This window comes from Grus americana, chromosome 9 (assembly GCF_028858705.1).
Source record: "Grus americana isolate bGruAme1 chromosome 9, bGruAme1.mat, whole genome shotgun sequence".
NCBI classification, from domain to species: Eukaryota; Metazoa; Chordata; class Aves; order Gruiformes; family Gruidae; genus Grus; species Grus americana.
In genome coordinates this window covers 29,062,459-29,076,216 of record NC_072860.1, presented here as the reverse complement: position 1 = coordinate 29,076,216, position 13,758 = coordinate 29,062,459, and the positions used below count along the sequence as shown (strand labels likewise).

Below are 13,758 nucleotides of genomic sequence, written 5' to 3'. Positions count from 1 at the left end.
GTTCAGATGGGAATTCAAAATCATTAAGGAGAAAAAAGGGATGCTGCACAGACAGTTCATCCTCTCCTGACAGATGCAGAATGAAGAAACTCTAGAAGGCAGACTTTGAAGAATATGAGGACAGGAAATAATAAGGGATGAGCTAGTACAAAGAGAAACAGAATCAAAAATAAGGTTCATACTAGCGTAACAAGAAGTGGGCAGAAGACAAAGTGCCAAGGAAGATGAGAAGAAAAGCAAGTCTTGGTACGCTGTACGCACACAGACACGGAAACCGAGGATGTTACACGCATAAGGAGCATTCACAAGGCACCACAGAACAGAACGCTTTACTGAAAGCAAAACAAATGGGGTATAACCTGAGATTCAGGACTCAAAAGAGACTACCCAGTGTGTGTGGCCACAGATGCAGGGACAGTCCTCTAGTCAGAGCACACCCAGAAAAGCTGGGGTTTGTTACCTGGCAGGACTTAAACTGTGGGACACTGACCTGCGGCCAATGGAGAAGACCCCACTGGTTTTCTTCTACATTTGGTCAAACAACACTGCCAGATTCCCACTGAATTACACCAGAGCATCTTCACCAGGCTGGTGAAAAGGATGGCAATGCTCAAAGAAATGGAGGCTTGGGTGATCAGCAGAATTCTTTCCTCCCTGAGAAGAAATGAGAAGGTGTGATAGGATAATGAAGACAGAAAATTCAAGGATGGAGGGTCTGACTATTTGAAATATCTGATTAATGGAAGATGCTGATAACGAGACCAGACACTTACCCAAACACCTCTCGCAGAAGTTTTCTGGAATTGGGGCTAGCGTGGTTCAGAAGTACTTAACGTTGGGGGGGAAAAAAAAAAGTGGAAAGGCATTTGCGAAAGACTTGGGTAATCAGCATGCCTGATTTTAATGGGTAAATTTACCAAGGTGGCTCATGACAGATTAACTCAAAACTGTTTTCTAATATAAACGAGTTCTTACATTGTTAATGCAGTAGGTTTAATCTCTGTTGAAGCTAGAGAAGTATTTGGTATGATATCATATCGGAAAATATTACTGAAAACAAATACAGAAGAGATGGATTAGCACGCAAAATTGCAAAATAAATCAGAACTTGGCTGAACTGCTGCATTTACAGGCAACAGTTGAACTGAAGGGAAGCTAGTAGTGTAGATCTTCCATATTTTAGAACTGGTCTTTAAAGCACTTTGTGACCTTACAGAAAAAGCCAGGATGGGTTAATGGTACAGGTGCAAGGCGTGACTGTTCAAACAGGGACCAGTTTATCTTACAGGAACACCCTAATGACATTGGTGGCTGGAATAACAGAAATGAGATATAAAAAGCTGACTTACATATCACATCAGGGGTTTATGAGAGGTGAGCACCTGAAGGTCCTTACGGTTTGGATATGAACCACCAGTGTGATGTAGCTGTGGAAAAAAACCCAAACAAACCAACAAGAAAAGGGGATCCAGCAGGAAACAGATGCAGTGAAAGACCAGTGCGGTGATGTTGGACTGGCAGTGTTGGACTTGATGATGTTAAAGGTCTTTTCCAACCAAAACAATTCCATGATTCTACGATGTGATACCAGCAGTCCCTCACTGGCAATTCTGTGTGCAGTTCTGCTCGCTTCTCTGTAAGAGGGATTGATTCAAACCACAAGTCATGCAGACCGGGGCTGTGAGAAAGACAACTCTTAATTACGAGAAATAACTAGAAACTGGTTACCTTTATGAATATAAACCCATGACTAGGAATTGGCTGTACGTGAATGCAGGCTGGAAAATATTTTATTAGAGGAGTTTCTGAAATAACTTCCTAGGGTGTTACGGCAATTGCCATTCAACAGGAGGGATAAATAGCTTAAATGCTGTCACCCGTTCCATGACGAGTTTATGGACAAGGGGGTCTGGCCTCGATGCGCCTCCATTCGTAGCTCTCCTAGAGCGAGCGTACGTTAGGAAATTCACGCAAAAAGATAAAAAGGGATGCTTTTGTGGTAAGACTTCGCGGACGGCCCCGGCCTGAGGAGAGCGGACCGGCCCTCAGGAGCGCGGGCCGCCCGCGCTCCTGAGGGCCGGTCCGCTCTCCTCAGGCCGGGGCCGTCCGCGACGGCGCACTACGCATGCGCCAAACCGCCAGCACCAGCCCGGGAGGGACCAACCGCAGGGCGTGGGGGGGCGGGGGGAAGAGTTAGAGGGCGGTGGCACATTCCAAACAGCCACCGCACGCTCCGCCCCCACCTACGTCATCACGCCGAAGCGACGTGGGGGCGTGGTCAGCGTCCTTTCCCAGGGTGCAGCGGCGAAGTTGAGCCCCATCTTGGGCGAAGGGAGCCGCAGTCGGAGCCCGCGCTCCCGGGGCCGGCGTAGGGCAGCGGGGCCGCCCGCTCCCGGGCCGCTTCTCTTCCTCCTCGTCTTCCTCCTCCTCCTCCTCCTCCTCGCCGGCCCTCCGCCCCGCGGGAAGGTTGCCCGTGGGGTTCGCCCGCGGGCTGGTTCCGAGCAGGATGCGCCTGGCGCTGGTCTCCAGGTAGAGCGCGGAGACAGGGCGGGGGGGGGGGGGGGGGAGAGACGGAGCCGCCTGGGCCTCGCCCGGCCGCCGCGGGGCCCCTCGGGTGGGGCGGGCCGCGGGCCCGGTTCTGCGGCCGCCGAGCCCGCCCGGGGCCCGCGCCGCGCCGAGGCCGGCAGGAAACCGCGGAGCCTTCGGCCGGCCCCGCCGCGCTCGGAGCGGGGGCTGCGGCGGTGAGGAGGAGGCCCGCGTCCCGGCCGCCGGAGGAGGGCTGCGGACGAGGAGGAAGAGGAGGAGCCCCGCCGCCCCCCGCGCGGCCCGCGGCCCGCCAGCGGGAGCGTCGCGGCCCGCCCGCCCGCCGCAGGAAGCAGCCGGAGGATGTGCGGTAGCGCCGGGGGCCCGGCCGGCACGCCGTGACAGCCCGCCCCGGCACCGCGCTCGCCTCGCCCCGGCTGGCGGAGCCCCTCCCCGCGGAGGAAACATGTCCAAGATGCCGGCCAAGAAGAAGAGCTGCTTCCAGATCACCAGCGTGACCACGGCTCAGGTGGCCAGCAGCATCACCGAGGACACCGAGAGCCTGGACGACCCGGATGAGTCCCGCACCGAGGACGTGTCTTCTGAAATCTTTGATGTTTCCCGAGCCACTGACTATGGCCCTGAGGATGTCTGCGAGCGGAGCTCCTCCGAAGAGACTCTCAACAACGTGGGCGAGGCCGAAACTCCTGGCAGCGTCTCTCCCAACCTCCTTTTGGATGGGCAGCTGGCTGTGGCTGCTGGTGGGGTGGCTGTGGCTCCGCCAGCTGTGGCCCCCAATGGGGGGGCTGTGCCCAAGAGCTCCGCTGCGCCCCTGCCAGCTGCTGCCCCTGGCACTGCTGTGGCAGGAGGCAGCAGTGCTCAAACTGCCTTGCCCTCCACAGGGCCTTCCACATCTGCTGCTCCTGGGATGATGTCTCAGACAGTGGCTGCCGCATGCAGCTCGCGCTTCAGGGTGATCAAGCTGGACCATGGTACGGGGGAGCCCTACAGGCGAGGACGATGGACGTGTATGGAGTATTATGACCGGGACTCAGATGGTGGTGGTGTCTTGGGCAGGACTGGAGATTGCATTCGGCACAGCAGCACCTTTGAGCAGGCCGCTCAAGAGAGGGACAGTGGCCTTGGTGCCACAGGAGGTTCTGTCGTGGTCTCGACTGTGCCAGCATCGGCCCACGGCCCCGATTCTGTAGCTGACAGTTCCCTGACTGCTGTGTCACAGCTGCTTCAGACAGAGAAAATGAGCCAGTCCTCTCTACAGCAACCTAATTTTGTCATTGGGCAACAACAGCAGCCGCAACAACCCATAGGTGGGGCCATGCCTCAAAGTACTGCTCAGCCTATGTTTTCTGGGGCTTCGGTAGCAAATCAGCAAATGATGGTGCCACAGCAATCACAGCCACAGGTAAATACGCAGGGTGTTGCGCAGGCTGGACCCAACGGGAAAGGCATAGCACCTCCAAACGTGACAATAGGGCAGCCAGGCATTCCTGTGGCACAGCAGCAGGTGCAGCAGGCAAGCATACCAGTGACTCAGCCTCAACAATTTGCTTATTCTCAGTCCCAGATTCCACCAGTGCATCTACTGCCGACGCAACCTTCTGGTCAGACCGAATACATGCAGCACATGACAATTATGCAGTCTCAAGGAGCTATTCAACAGGCTACTGCAGGCTCTGTTCCAAGTACTGTGGCTTCCAGCCTTCCTGTGGGGCAGGTGACGGGTCAAAACCCCTCACCTGTGGGAGCACCAGTGATGGGGGTATCAGCACAGCCCGGCGAAGCAGTTGGACAGGGATCGGGATTAATGCAGGGTGGCCAGGCACAAGCTAGTCAGACTGCCGTTCCGCAACCAGGAGGTGTGGTGCAGCAAGGCATTGGACATACAGGGGTTGTGCAACAGAAATCTGTGACTCAGCATCAAATGGGTGGAAGCAGTCAAGTGTCTGGAATGCCTGGTGCTCCCCATGCTGTGGTCTCTGGAGTTCAGAATGTGCCTGCAGTTGTGCCCGGTGCAAGTGTGCCTAGTGTGTCTACCACCACTTCTGTTACTATGCCAAATGTCCCTGTTACGCTGGCCCAGTCGCAGCTGACTAGCCACACTTCTGTCAGCAGAAGTACCGGTGTTGTCCAGCCACAGCACGTCGGACACTCCTTAATGCAAGGCGCGCCTAATGTACCTGCAAGTCTGCCGCAGTCAAACCTCGGACAGTTTCAGGCTCAAGCTCAATCCTTAGTAGGCCAGATTGACGATACTAGAAGAAAATCGGAACCCCTACCTCAGCCACCACTTTCTCTTATAGCTGAAAATAAACCTCTTGTGAAGCCTCCCATTCCAGACACTCTAGCAAATCCTCTTCAGTTACCTGCAAGTACTCCTATGAACAGTCTTGCCAGCTCTGTGTTTGGCATATCTATTCCTGTTGATGGTGATGAAGACAGGTATGAATTATTTTATAACACCATAAAAATACCTTTTCTTAAGGGGACCCCCCCCCAGCTTTCAAGTTACTGTCAAGTGGGTTTTGTAAGCTCGTATTTTCAGAAAGTTGTGCTGAAATTTACCTGGGCTGCTTTTTTTTTTTTTTTTAAGAGTACAAAACATAGCAAAGTGTTTAGGCAAGTAGTGAATTGTACTTGTTCTTCTCAGGCTGTGGGTGTGATTACTTTTATCTCAAAACAGGGCAGAAAGTAGCGTGAAAGCTTCTCGATGCACAAATAATGTCACTTCTTCCAAATCAAAGACTGAAAACTGTCCTTCTGCACCTAATTACTCAGTATGCGAGGAAGTCTGTTCTCTCCTTTCCCCTGAACGCATAGTAAAACACTGGAATGACAGCCAGGTTAAGATGGGTTTATCAACACCATATTGCAGCATTGTTAAAAATAGAAGTATAGTGCTATCTTAGGGCTAATGGGTGAGGTATCTTGGAAAACTTAAAGTCTTAATGCAGATTCTTGATTTTTATCCTGCTGTTGAATTTGCACTTCATAGTATCAGTTAGTAAGGAAAGTACTTGCATCTGGAGATGAATTTGTGTGCCCTAACATAGCGAAAGCTCTACAGATAATGGTCTTTTTCCTTGAATAAAAGGGATGCCACTTGAGCAAAGATGTAGACACAGTGGAAAGTACAACCTTACAATGAGTTTTCTCTATAGGAAAGTAATTTGGAACTACTAGTTGTAACAAAGGTGTGTAGTATGAGCAGACTCATCAAAGGACCTGAGAGAGGAAGCATGTATGTGACTTTTATTCCCATAGACTTGTCAAACTACTCTGAAGGGTAGCATGATGGTTAAACTGTTCTTAATTGACTTGAGAGAAGACTTTCAGGGAAAGCAGTGTTTGAGTACTGAATTAATGTCATCAATGTTTACTGTTGGCATTACTGACGTTTGGAGGAATAAAGCGCATGTGGGTTCTATGTATGTGTGTTTTAAAAAAAAAAAAAAAAAAAGGAGTAACACCATTATGAGAAGGTCTGATGTGCTGAATTATCCTGTGAGCCTTCCCTCACCTTGGGGAAGTACCAGACTTTAGGATAACACAGTCAGTGTTGCTTGGTGTTCCTTTTAGTAAAGCTGCTGCGTATGTGGGGTTAGGGTGTAGTGGATGGAGAAGGTACCTCAAAGACAAATTAGTGTTTGGAGCGTTAAATCTGCAGTAATGCCGGCCTTGTGCTCACTGGAGCTTTGACAAATGCTGTCTTTGAGATGGTAACTCTGCTAATGCTTTTATGCAGGCAAAGGCTGTGTTGTAGAGCTGTGCTAGTTCTGATTAAAGTGGTAAAGGACTTAAAAAGTTAAACGGTTAATATTTTCTAGCAGTTGTGCCTACCTTAAGAGGATTGCTGACCCAGCTGACAAACTCTTCTTTGTGCAAATAAGGTTAGATTTCAAGCTTGTAGGGGTTTTTTCATAGCTCGGTATATTATCAGAAGATGATTTGTCTTGTGTTTAATCATTCTGATGATTAAGGAGTCAGAAAGGAATGTATTTTGCATTCATTTTGCATAGCTTCTAATACTTTATATAAATTGTAGTAACAGACATGATTATCTGTGACAAATGAATCACTTTATACAATGATAAGGACAAACTTGTCCTACTTACTCAAACATGTAGGCTGCTGACTTTGTGTTGCGCACTAGTGAGATGGTTCTTGGTACTTTTACCCTGAACGGTGATTTTTAAAGTTATTTCCATACTTTTGTCTTTGAACTTGAGCCACCTTACAGCATTGCTTCACGCATTTTTCATTTCTAAACTTGGCTATGAGAACTATGAGTAAGAAATAGGAATGGACTCTAAATGCAGCGCGCTCTTTTTTTTTTATATGCCACGTTATGATGTTCAGGAGAGAAACTAACTTGTGGTTATCTGAAAAGAAATGCGTAGTTCTCAGTTGTCCGCTTCTGCACAGGGTGATAAAACCTTGTCATTTACTGAAGTGGTACGGTAAGCAAGGAGCTATATGGTATGCGAGAGTCTCTCCTGGCTTGGAATAGCTTTCTTTAGTAGCGATATTGATAAGCAGGAAAAGCTTACTTTAAACAGGCCTAGACCTCATACAAAGTGGGAGATACAGAGTTAGTAGATCTAAGCTTATTCTTTGCTCCCCTCAAACAGTATCCTGACTTCCACTGGTTTCAGACAGAGAAAGGAAAAAAAAAAAAACAACCTAGCAGCTTGTTAAGGCTGTTTAACAACTTTGGTTTTATTTGCTTTACTGAGAAGGCTTTATTATAAAACTGTCTCCTGCTTGTCTGCTGTTCTCTTCTTGCTCCTGCTTTTTTCCTCTTTCCAACCATTTAAATTATGCCACTACACCCTTGGGCTTATGCTCAGCTGCTTTATCCACTGAAATCAGTGGTGAAATAGTTAATGAAGACCTTCAAGTGTCATTAATAGGCTGAGGGTTGACACTGATAAAACTAATAAGGCGCAAAGGGAGTTCACACATCATGAGTCACTGTTTCAGGCTGCCTGCAGGTTCAGGAAGTTAACGCTTGGTTTTGTTTACAGAGTTTACTTTGTGATCATAAGAGCTAGAAATTTGTGAAAAGCGTTTTCCTCTTTTATCTTAAAATTAATGTGTAACATATCTGCTGACACATCGACCCTCCCCTTCCTGGGTATCTACATTTCTTCTGACACCTGCAATTATATTTAAATATTTGTACATACTTGAAACTTTTGTAGATCATTCTCTTACAGTCATCTTCTAAAACAGTGATTCATCATGGAGTACTGTATAGCTCTAAATATCCTGGATTTATCTAGTAAGTCATTCACTATTCTGAATACTGTTTTAAACGTAAAATAGTTTAGGAATGGGAGTTCTTTCAAAACCGAATGCGGAAATGCAGTAAGTATGAGACAGAGAGGTCTGATATAAAAAGCTGGTCAGTTGTCATCTCTGCAAAAAGTTCATTGTATTATTCTTGGTTTATAGTCTGCTGTTTTAAATCAAACTATGTCTAAGATAGTTAAAGGTGGAGGTATAAGGTTCTATAGCGTCATATATAGATAGATAATATAGAACAATGTATCTATAGATATAGAGCTTTCTTTGTAACACACTGTCTGCAAACCTTTAATTTCCTGTTCTGATAGTCCAGTGCACTTCTAGAGTAGTCTAGGCAAAACTGTGGTTTCTTGCATTGATCTGATGAATAATGAAGAATCAATTAATCAAGAAATCTTACTGGGGGGTGGGAGGGGGAGGGAAGAGGGCGATGGGTAGGTGGTCCAAAAGAATTAAAAAAAAAAAAAAACCAAACCAACCACAAAACAGAAAAAGCCCTTTGGCATGTCACAGCCTTCCTTTAAAAAGCAAAGCTGTTTTTTTCAGTTGATGTGTCTAAATTGCTAAGCTCTTAAATGTTCTGTGGAAGTTATGAAAGATCTACAGCATAATGTAGTTTTCTTTTCCTCTCTAAATGTGGCTACAAGTAGAATAAACTGCAGCAGCATTGGAGAGTGGAGGAAATAGTACTCTTATTAAGGCAGATATGAATAGTGCAATCCACTTTGATTTTGGAGTCTGACAAATACTATAAAAACACAAGTGGAACTGGATCTCAAGACTTCCCTGACTCTTCATTTGCTGGCCCTTAGCAGCAGCACTAATTACTTTGGCTGAAGGGCAGGCAGAGTGCCCCAGAGGATTTTGGGGTCAGAGTGTGTCGGTTCATCCGCTCACCTTTACGCCCATGTATACACAAATTTGTAGTCGACAAGCATAATATTCCAGCTGGCTTAATAACTTTATTTTGGCTCTTGGGGTAAAAGAAATATGTTGCCTCTGTTAAAAGAATGTGACTGAGAAAGCTTGTTCAAACCTCGTACATGTTTGGCAGACTTTTGGGGCAAAATATTACTAGGCATGTTGGACAAGGAGCAGAGTATAGATCATTTTCCAGAGATAGCTGACCAGCTTGAACTGTGCAGGCTGTATTCCAGGAATGCTAATGAATGGCTGCAATTGTGAACTGTCAACTACAGCAGCTAAACTGTTGAAAACCTGATTGTGCAGACCTCTTCACAGCATGCATCTCTCAGCTCAGCTAAATCATGTATTTGCGTAGTGTACTAACTGTTGATAAAACTGAGCTCTTGAGACCATGTTCATAATATAAGGACAAAACTGGGCATGGGCATTAATGTAACTGTGATAAGGCTTTCCTTACGTATTGCCCTAGATGTATTTTTTATTGTACTCCTGAAGAAAAAAGAAAGTATTCTGCAGATACGTACCGGTAAGCAATACTTGAATTGCACTATTACTGAATGCTGTCCTTTTCTTCACTTTGCTCGTAAACTTAGTAAAGACTTGAGCTCTACTGCAGCTGCAGGCTTGACTGTTCTCAGCTCTCCTCCTGAAGGATTCTGCTTATGAGTGTTTGCAGAAGCAGGTGAGAATGAAACATGGACGGATGTGCTCCAGTCATGAGTGCTGTCAGTTTGACGGCCAGAACTACAGCATTTGAGAAACAGTTGAGATAGGACTTCTGAGGTGAGCATTACAGTTGGCGATATCAAATGATGGTCAATGCAAACAAAACTCCAGTTAGCTGTGTTCAAGTTTTGCTGTACTTTCTCTAACAAAAAGGACGTAAGGTAACTCCAGCACCACACCAGTTTCTAGATTATGGAAAACCTATCCTGCCATGCATTCAGTTCTTGAGTATTACAGGATATCTAACCAGAAAAATGTGGTTGCTCATTTCACAGCGCTGTTTCCCAGTTTAAACATTCAAATGCCTTTGTTAAGGAGGAGTCAATGTGTTCTTAAAACTAATGAGCTGTGAGTGTTTCAGATAAGATAGTTATTAAAAGGAGGAAAAGGGGAAAATACTTGAAAGAAATTCACAAACTGAAACAGTTCATTGTGTTTTAAAGACTGTAGTGTCCCAGCTCTGACATAAATGGTTCTCTGTACCTCATTCTCCTAAGTATTCTGCTCAGCTGCTGTGGGTTAATTTTTTTCTGCTCCCCTATAGAAGAGTGTGAGTGTTCCATAGTCAGCTTATTTCTGAATGCTGTCTTGTATGGTAGCAGTAACAGCATATGCTTCCTGGAAGCTTTTTTAAACATCTTGTTAAAAGCTGAATATTCAAGTATTTAGGGTTTTTGAGCAGGCAGGACTACCAAACTGCTATCAAACTACTGAAGAACTGAAATTTCTCTCAGGCTGTGCATTTTTACAGGAAGTGCTGATAATCTTTTATGATTTCAGGTGACACTGTAATAAAAAGGAATTGTTCCCTGTTACTGTACTGGATATTTGACTATTGGCCTGTTGCATGTTGAGCCTATATATTAATTTTTCAGTTGTAAAGATGGTGATTAGCAGCTTCTGTTGCTCATGGAACATGCAAAGCTTGTTTGTGCTTTCTGTTGGCAGATTCCGTAAGAAACTTCTGTGAGACTCCTCCTGCTAAAGTACAACTGGTTTAGTTCTGGTAGATAAATCTAGATTGTCAGCCACAGGTGTCTGCTTTTATTCCTATATTTGACAAAGTGTAAAGATAGAAGTATTTATAGTAACTTCTAAAGCTACTGTCTCCTGAGAAGGTTCTCCAGACATAAAAGGTCACTTGAAGTATAGTGTAAGGTTGTATCTTCATTCCTCTTCTTTAAAATTCCTCTATCTCTAAACTTCATGCTTTATAAATACAAATGTGTATTGAGTGCTAGTAAATTGTGTTATGGGATAATCTATTTTTACTGATGCAGGGCAGGTGAGTAACTCGGCCCCATGAAGGACAGCTGGATGCTTGTCTTAGTTTTTCTGTTGTGCAAAATAATTTTATTCCAAGAGGGGGTTTTGTATATATCTGTTCTCCCTTTGATGCTAGGAGGAATGCATTTGTATCATTACAGCTTGCTTGAATGCTTTTAACAGTGCAGAGAGAAGGTAGAAATATTAATTGGTACCATAGAGAGGTGTCAGCTGTCTATCACAATGGCAACTGGCATGTTTGTCTAGTACTCATTAAAGATTACAAACTGAAATAGCAGAAACCAGTCACAGAATTGCAGACTGGTTGAGGTGGGCAGGGACCTCTGGAGGTCGTCATCTCCAACCCCCTGCTCAAGCAGAGCCACCCAGAAACGGTTGCCCAGGACCAGCATGTCCAGATGGCTCTTGAATATCTCCAAGGATGGAGACTCCACCACCTCCCCGGGCAGCCTGTGCCAGTGCTCGGCCACCCTCACAGTGACAAAGTGTTTCCTGATGTTCAGAGGGAACCTCCTGTGTGCCAGCGTGTGCCCATCGCCTCTGGTCCCGTCCCTGGGCACCGCTGGAAAGAGCCTGGCTCCGTGCTCTTTGCGCCCTCCCTGCAGGTATTTACAGACACCGATGGCATCCCCCTGAGCCTTCTCACCTGCAGGCTGAGCAGTCCTAGCGCTCTCAGCCTTTCCTCACAGGAGAGATGCTTTCTTGTCCCTTCATCATCCTTGTGGCCCTTTGCTGGACTCTCTCCAGTATGTCCGTGTCCCTCTTGTACTGAGGAGCCCAGAACGCGGCACGGTCCTTCAGGTGTGGCCTCGCCAGTGCTGAGCAGAGGGGAAGGATCCCCTGCCTCGACCTGCTGGCCATGCTTTGCCTAATCATAGAATGGTTTGGGTTGGAAGGGACCTCAAAGATCATCTAGTTCCAACCCCCCTGCTGCAGGCAGGGACACCCTCCACTAGACCACATTGCCCAAAGCCCAGGAGACCGTTTCCCTTCTTTGCAGCAAGGGCACAGTCCTGACTGTTTTATTTCTGGGAGGGGATAAGTGTGGTATGTATGTGAGGTGGCAATGGAGAAGTGTAGAATGGATAAGAAATGAGATACTGGTTTCGGTGAAGTATCTGAAGATTTTTTTTAATCTGTCATCTTGGAGGATGGGGTGATCAAACATGAGGGTTAAAAAAAACCCTGCTTGCTTCTCTGTCAAGTTATTTCATCTATTTTTGTAGGGGTGTAGATGACGACAACTGGGAATGTCTCCTATGTAGAGTACTGTTTGATGGGTGCAAGGACCATAAATACCTTGACCAACCCTACAAATGCCTCTTTAAAAATACTGTTTCTTTAAGCCAAGCGGTAAGCCCCTCATACTGACAGTGCTTTAGTGAGAACTTCGGCTGAGTGCAGACTGGCTTGAAACTTGATGAGTTGTAAAAAAATTGTAAATGGTGTGGAAAGGCAGATGTACATGTATAATATACTATGTAATAAACCATGCCATACATGGTCTAGGTTCTAACATCTTTTTTAAAAGCTAAGTATTTAGTTTAAAATATTTGCTAATAGATGCTTTCTTGACCAATGTCACATAAGTCAGGACGTGTGGGATTTGGCTGAGTCTGCTTGAATCTGTTTTCTCCACTTGTTTTTTCCCCACAAATATTGAAATATTTTGTTGTCAAAAAACCCAGGAACCACTTGTATTTATAGATAACTGAAATATCTGAAACTGCTGTACTGTAACTTAGTGGGGAAAAAAAAATATCTCATTTTTGGGTTGTTTCCTTTGAAGATGGATACTCAAGGCAGATGTTCCGCTATGCAAGGCCACTTTCACCAATAATCACAAGCAGCTTTCCCTTTCATCAATAGGTTTGAGAAAATCTAGTTTTGTGGGCAGAGCAGGCAGTAGGAGCCTAATCCTCTACAATAACATGTTCATACATATTAATAAATGCCTTTTTCTTTACCAGCCAAGTTGTGTGAAAGTCAATATTTTTAAGAGTTTCGACATCTCTTCCAGATTTTTGATGTACAATGCAATACTAGCAAATGTGGATCTTTTAAATTCAGAAATACAGAATTTATGTTGCTTTTCTACTACTGCCTTTCATCCCAGCGTATTAGGGTCCGCTTTTAAAATGCATTCCAAGCTTGCTCTCTTGAATTGGATAATTTGCAAAAGAATAATATGGCATAGTAATGTTAACTGGCAAATTACAATAGATGCTGAAGGACTCCATCCCTTGTGAGGTGAAGTTCAAGATGTTTGTTGAGACCACGTAAGTTATTTTCAAAGTATTTTTTTTTAAGCTTGTCTCAGTTCATCCAAACATGGATAATACTGATGGGCCTTTCTGTGGCTTTTCTTGAAAGCTTCTTTAATAGTGGGAAGAATCCCTGACTGGGTCAAGCAAAGCCTTTCTGCATTGCCATCAAGGTTGTCAACTTCTAATCTGTAGTTGTTTCTCTTTGAAGATGTGATCCCCTGTGGGTTTTTTCTTTAATCTAAGCTGTGCATCATGTGAGCTACATTGTCTCATATCCTCCCTACAAGAACTGAAGGTTAACTTTACCCAGTGAGAAAAGTCATTAGTATGAGAAATTTTACACTTGTTACATGTTTTGATTTGAGAACAGAATCACGCAGATTATTCCTTACACAGTCTGTAAGATGATGTAATTAAAATTCAGCCTGACTGACAACCATGACAGCCTTCACAAAACAGCCTTGCTTTATTAGCACGTATATCCATGATGATGCTGTCTGCAGGGAGGAAGAGGACGAGAGCGTTGGTTACCTGACTGGAACAGCAGTACTAATCAAGAGTGAACTGAAAGTGCACCAAGTCTGGCTTTGGAAAGTGGGAAAATGGGATGTAGAGGATAGAAAAAATAATCAGTGAGTCTTTAAAGCTGTTACGATTACAGGATTGTCTACTAGACAGGACTCCTGAGGTTTGGGGACCA

At 45.4% G+C, this 13,758-nt stretch overlaps 1 protein-coding gene and 1 long non-coding RNA gene across 7 annotated transcripts in view; one reads left to right on the top strand and one right to left on the bottom strand.

The window, feature by feature from the left end:
* Positions 1 to 527: 527 nt before the first annotated feature.
* On the bottom strand, positions 528 to 1,908 carry LOC129210190 (uncharacterized). Its single transcript, XR_008578344.1, has 4 exons — positions 1,729 to 1,908; positions 1,350 to 1,427; positions 774 to 828; positions 528 to 654 (listed from the first exon to the last, which is right to left on the bottom strand). It is a non-coding gene; the product is annotated as an uncharacterized LOC129210190 (long non-coding RNA).
* A 475-nt stretch (positions 1,909 to 2,383) lies between these two features.
* The window catches only part of TSC22D2 (TSC22 domain family member 2), a 31,065-nt gene continuing 19,690 nt past the window's right edge, over positions 2,384 to 13,758 (top strand). For all 6 annotated transcript variants that reach the window (XM_054834894.1, XM_054834893.1, XM_054834898.1 and 3 more), the window contains exon 1: positions 2,384 to 4,983. In XM_054834894.1, the coding sequence (XP_054690869.1) occupies positions 2,990 to 4,983 (1,994 nt within the window). In that variant the 5' untranslated portion in view covers positions 2,384 to 2,989. The remainder of the gene's footprint in view (positions 4,984 to 13,758) is intronic.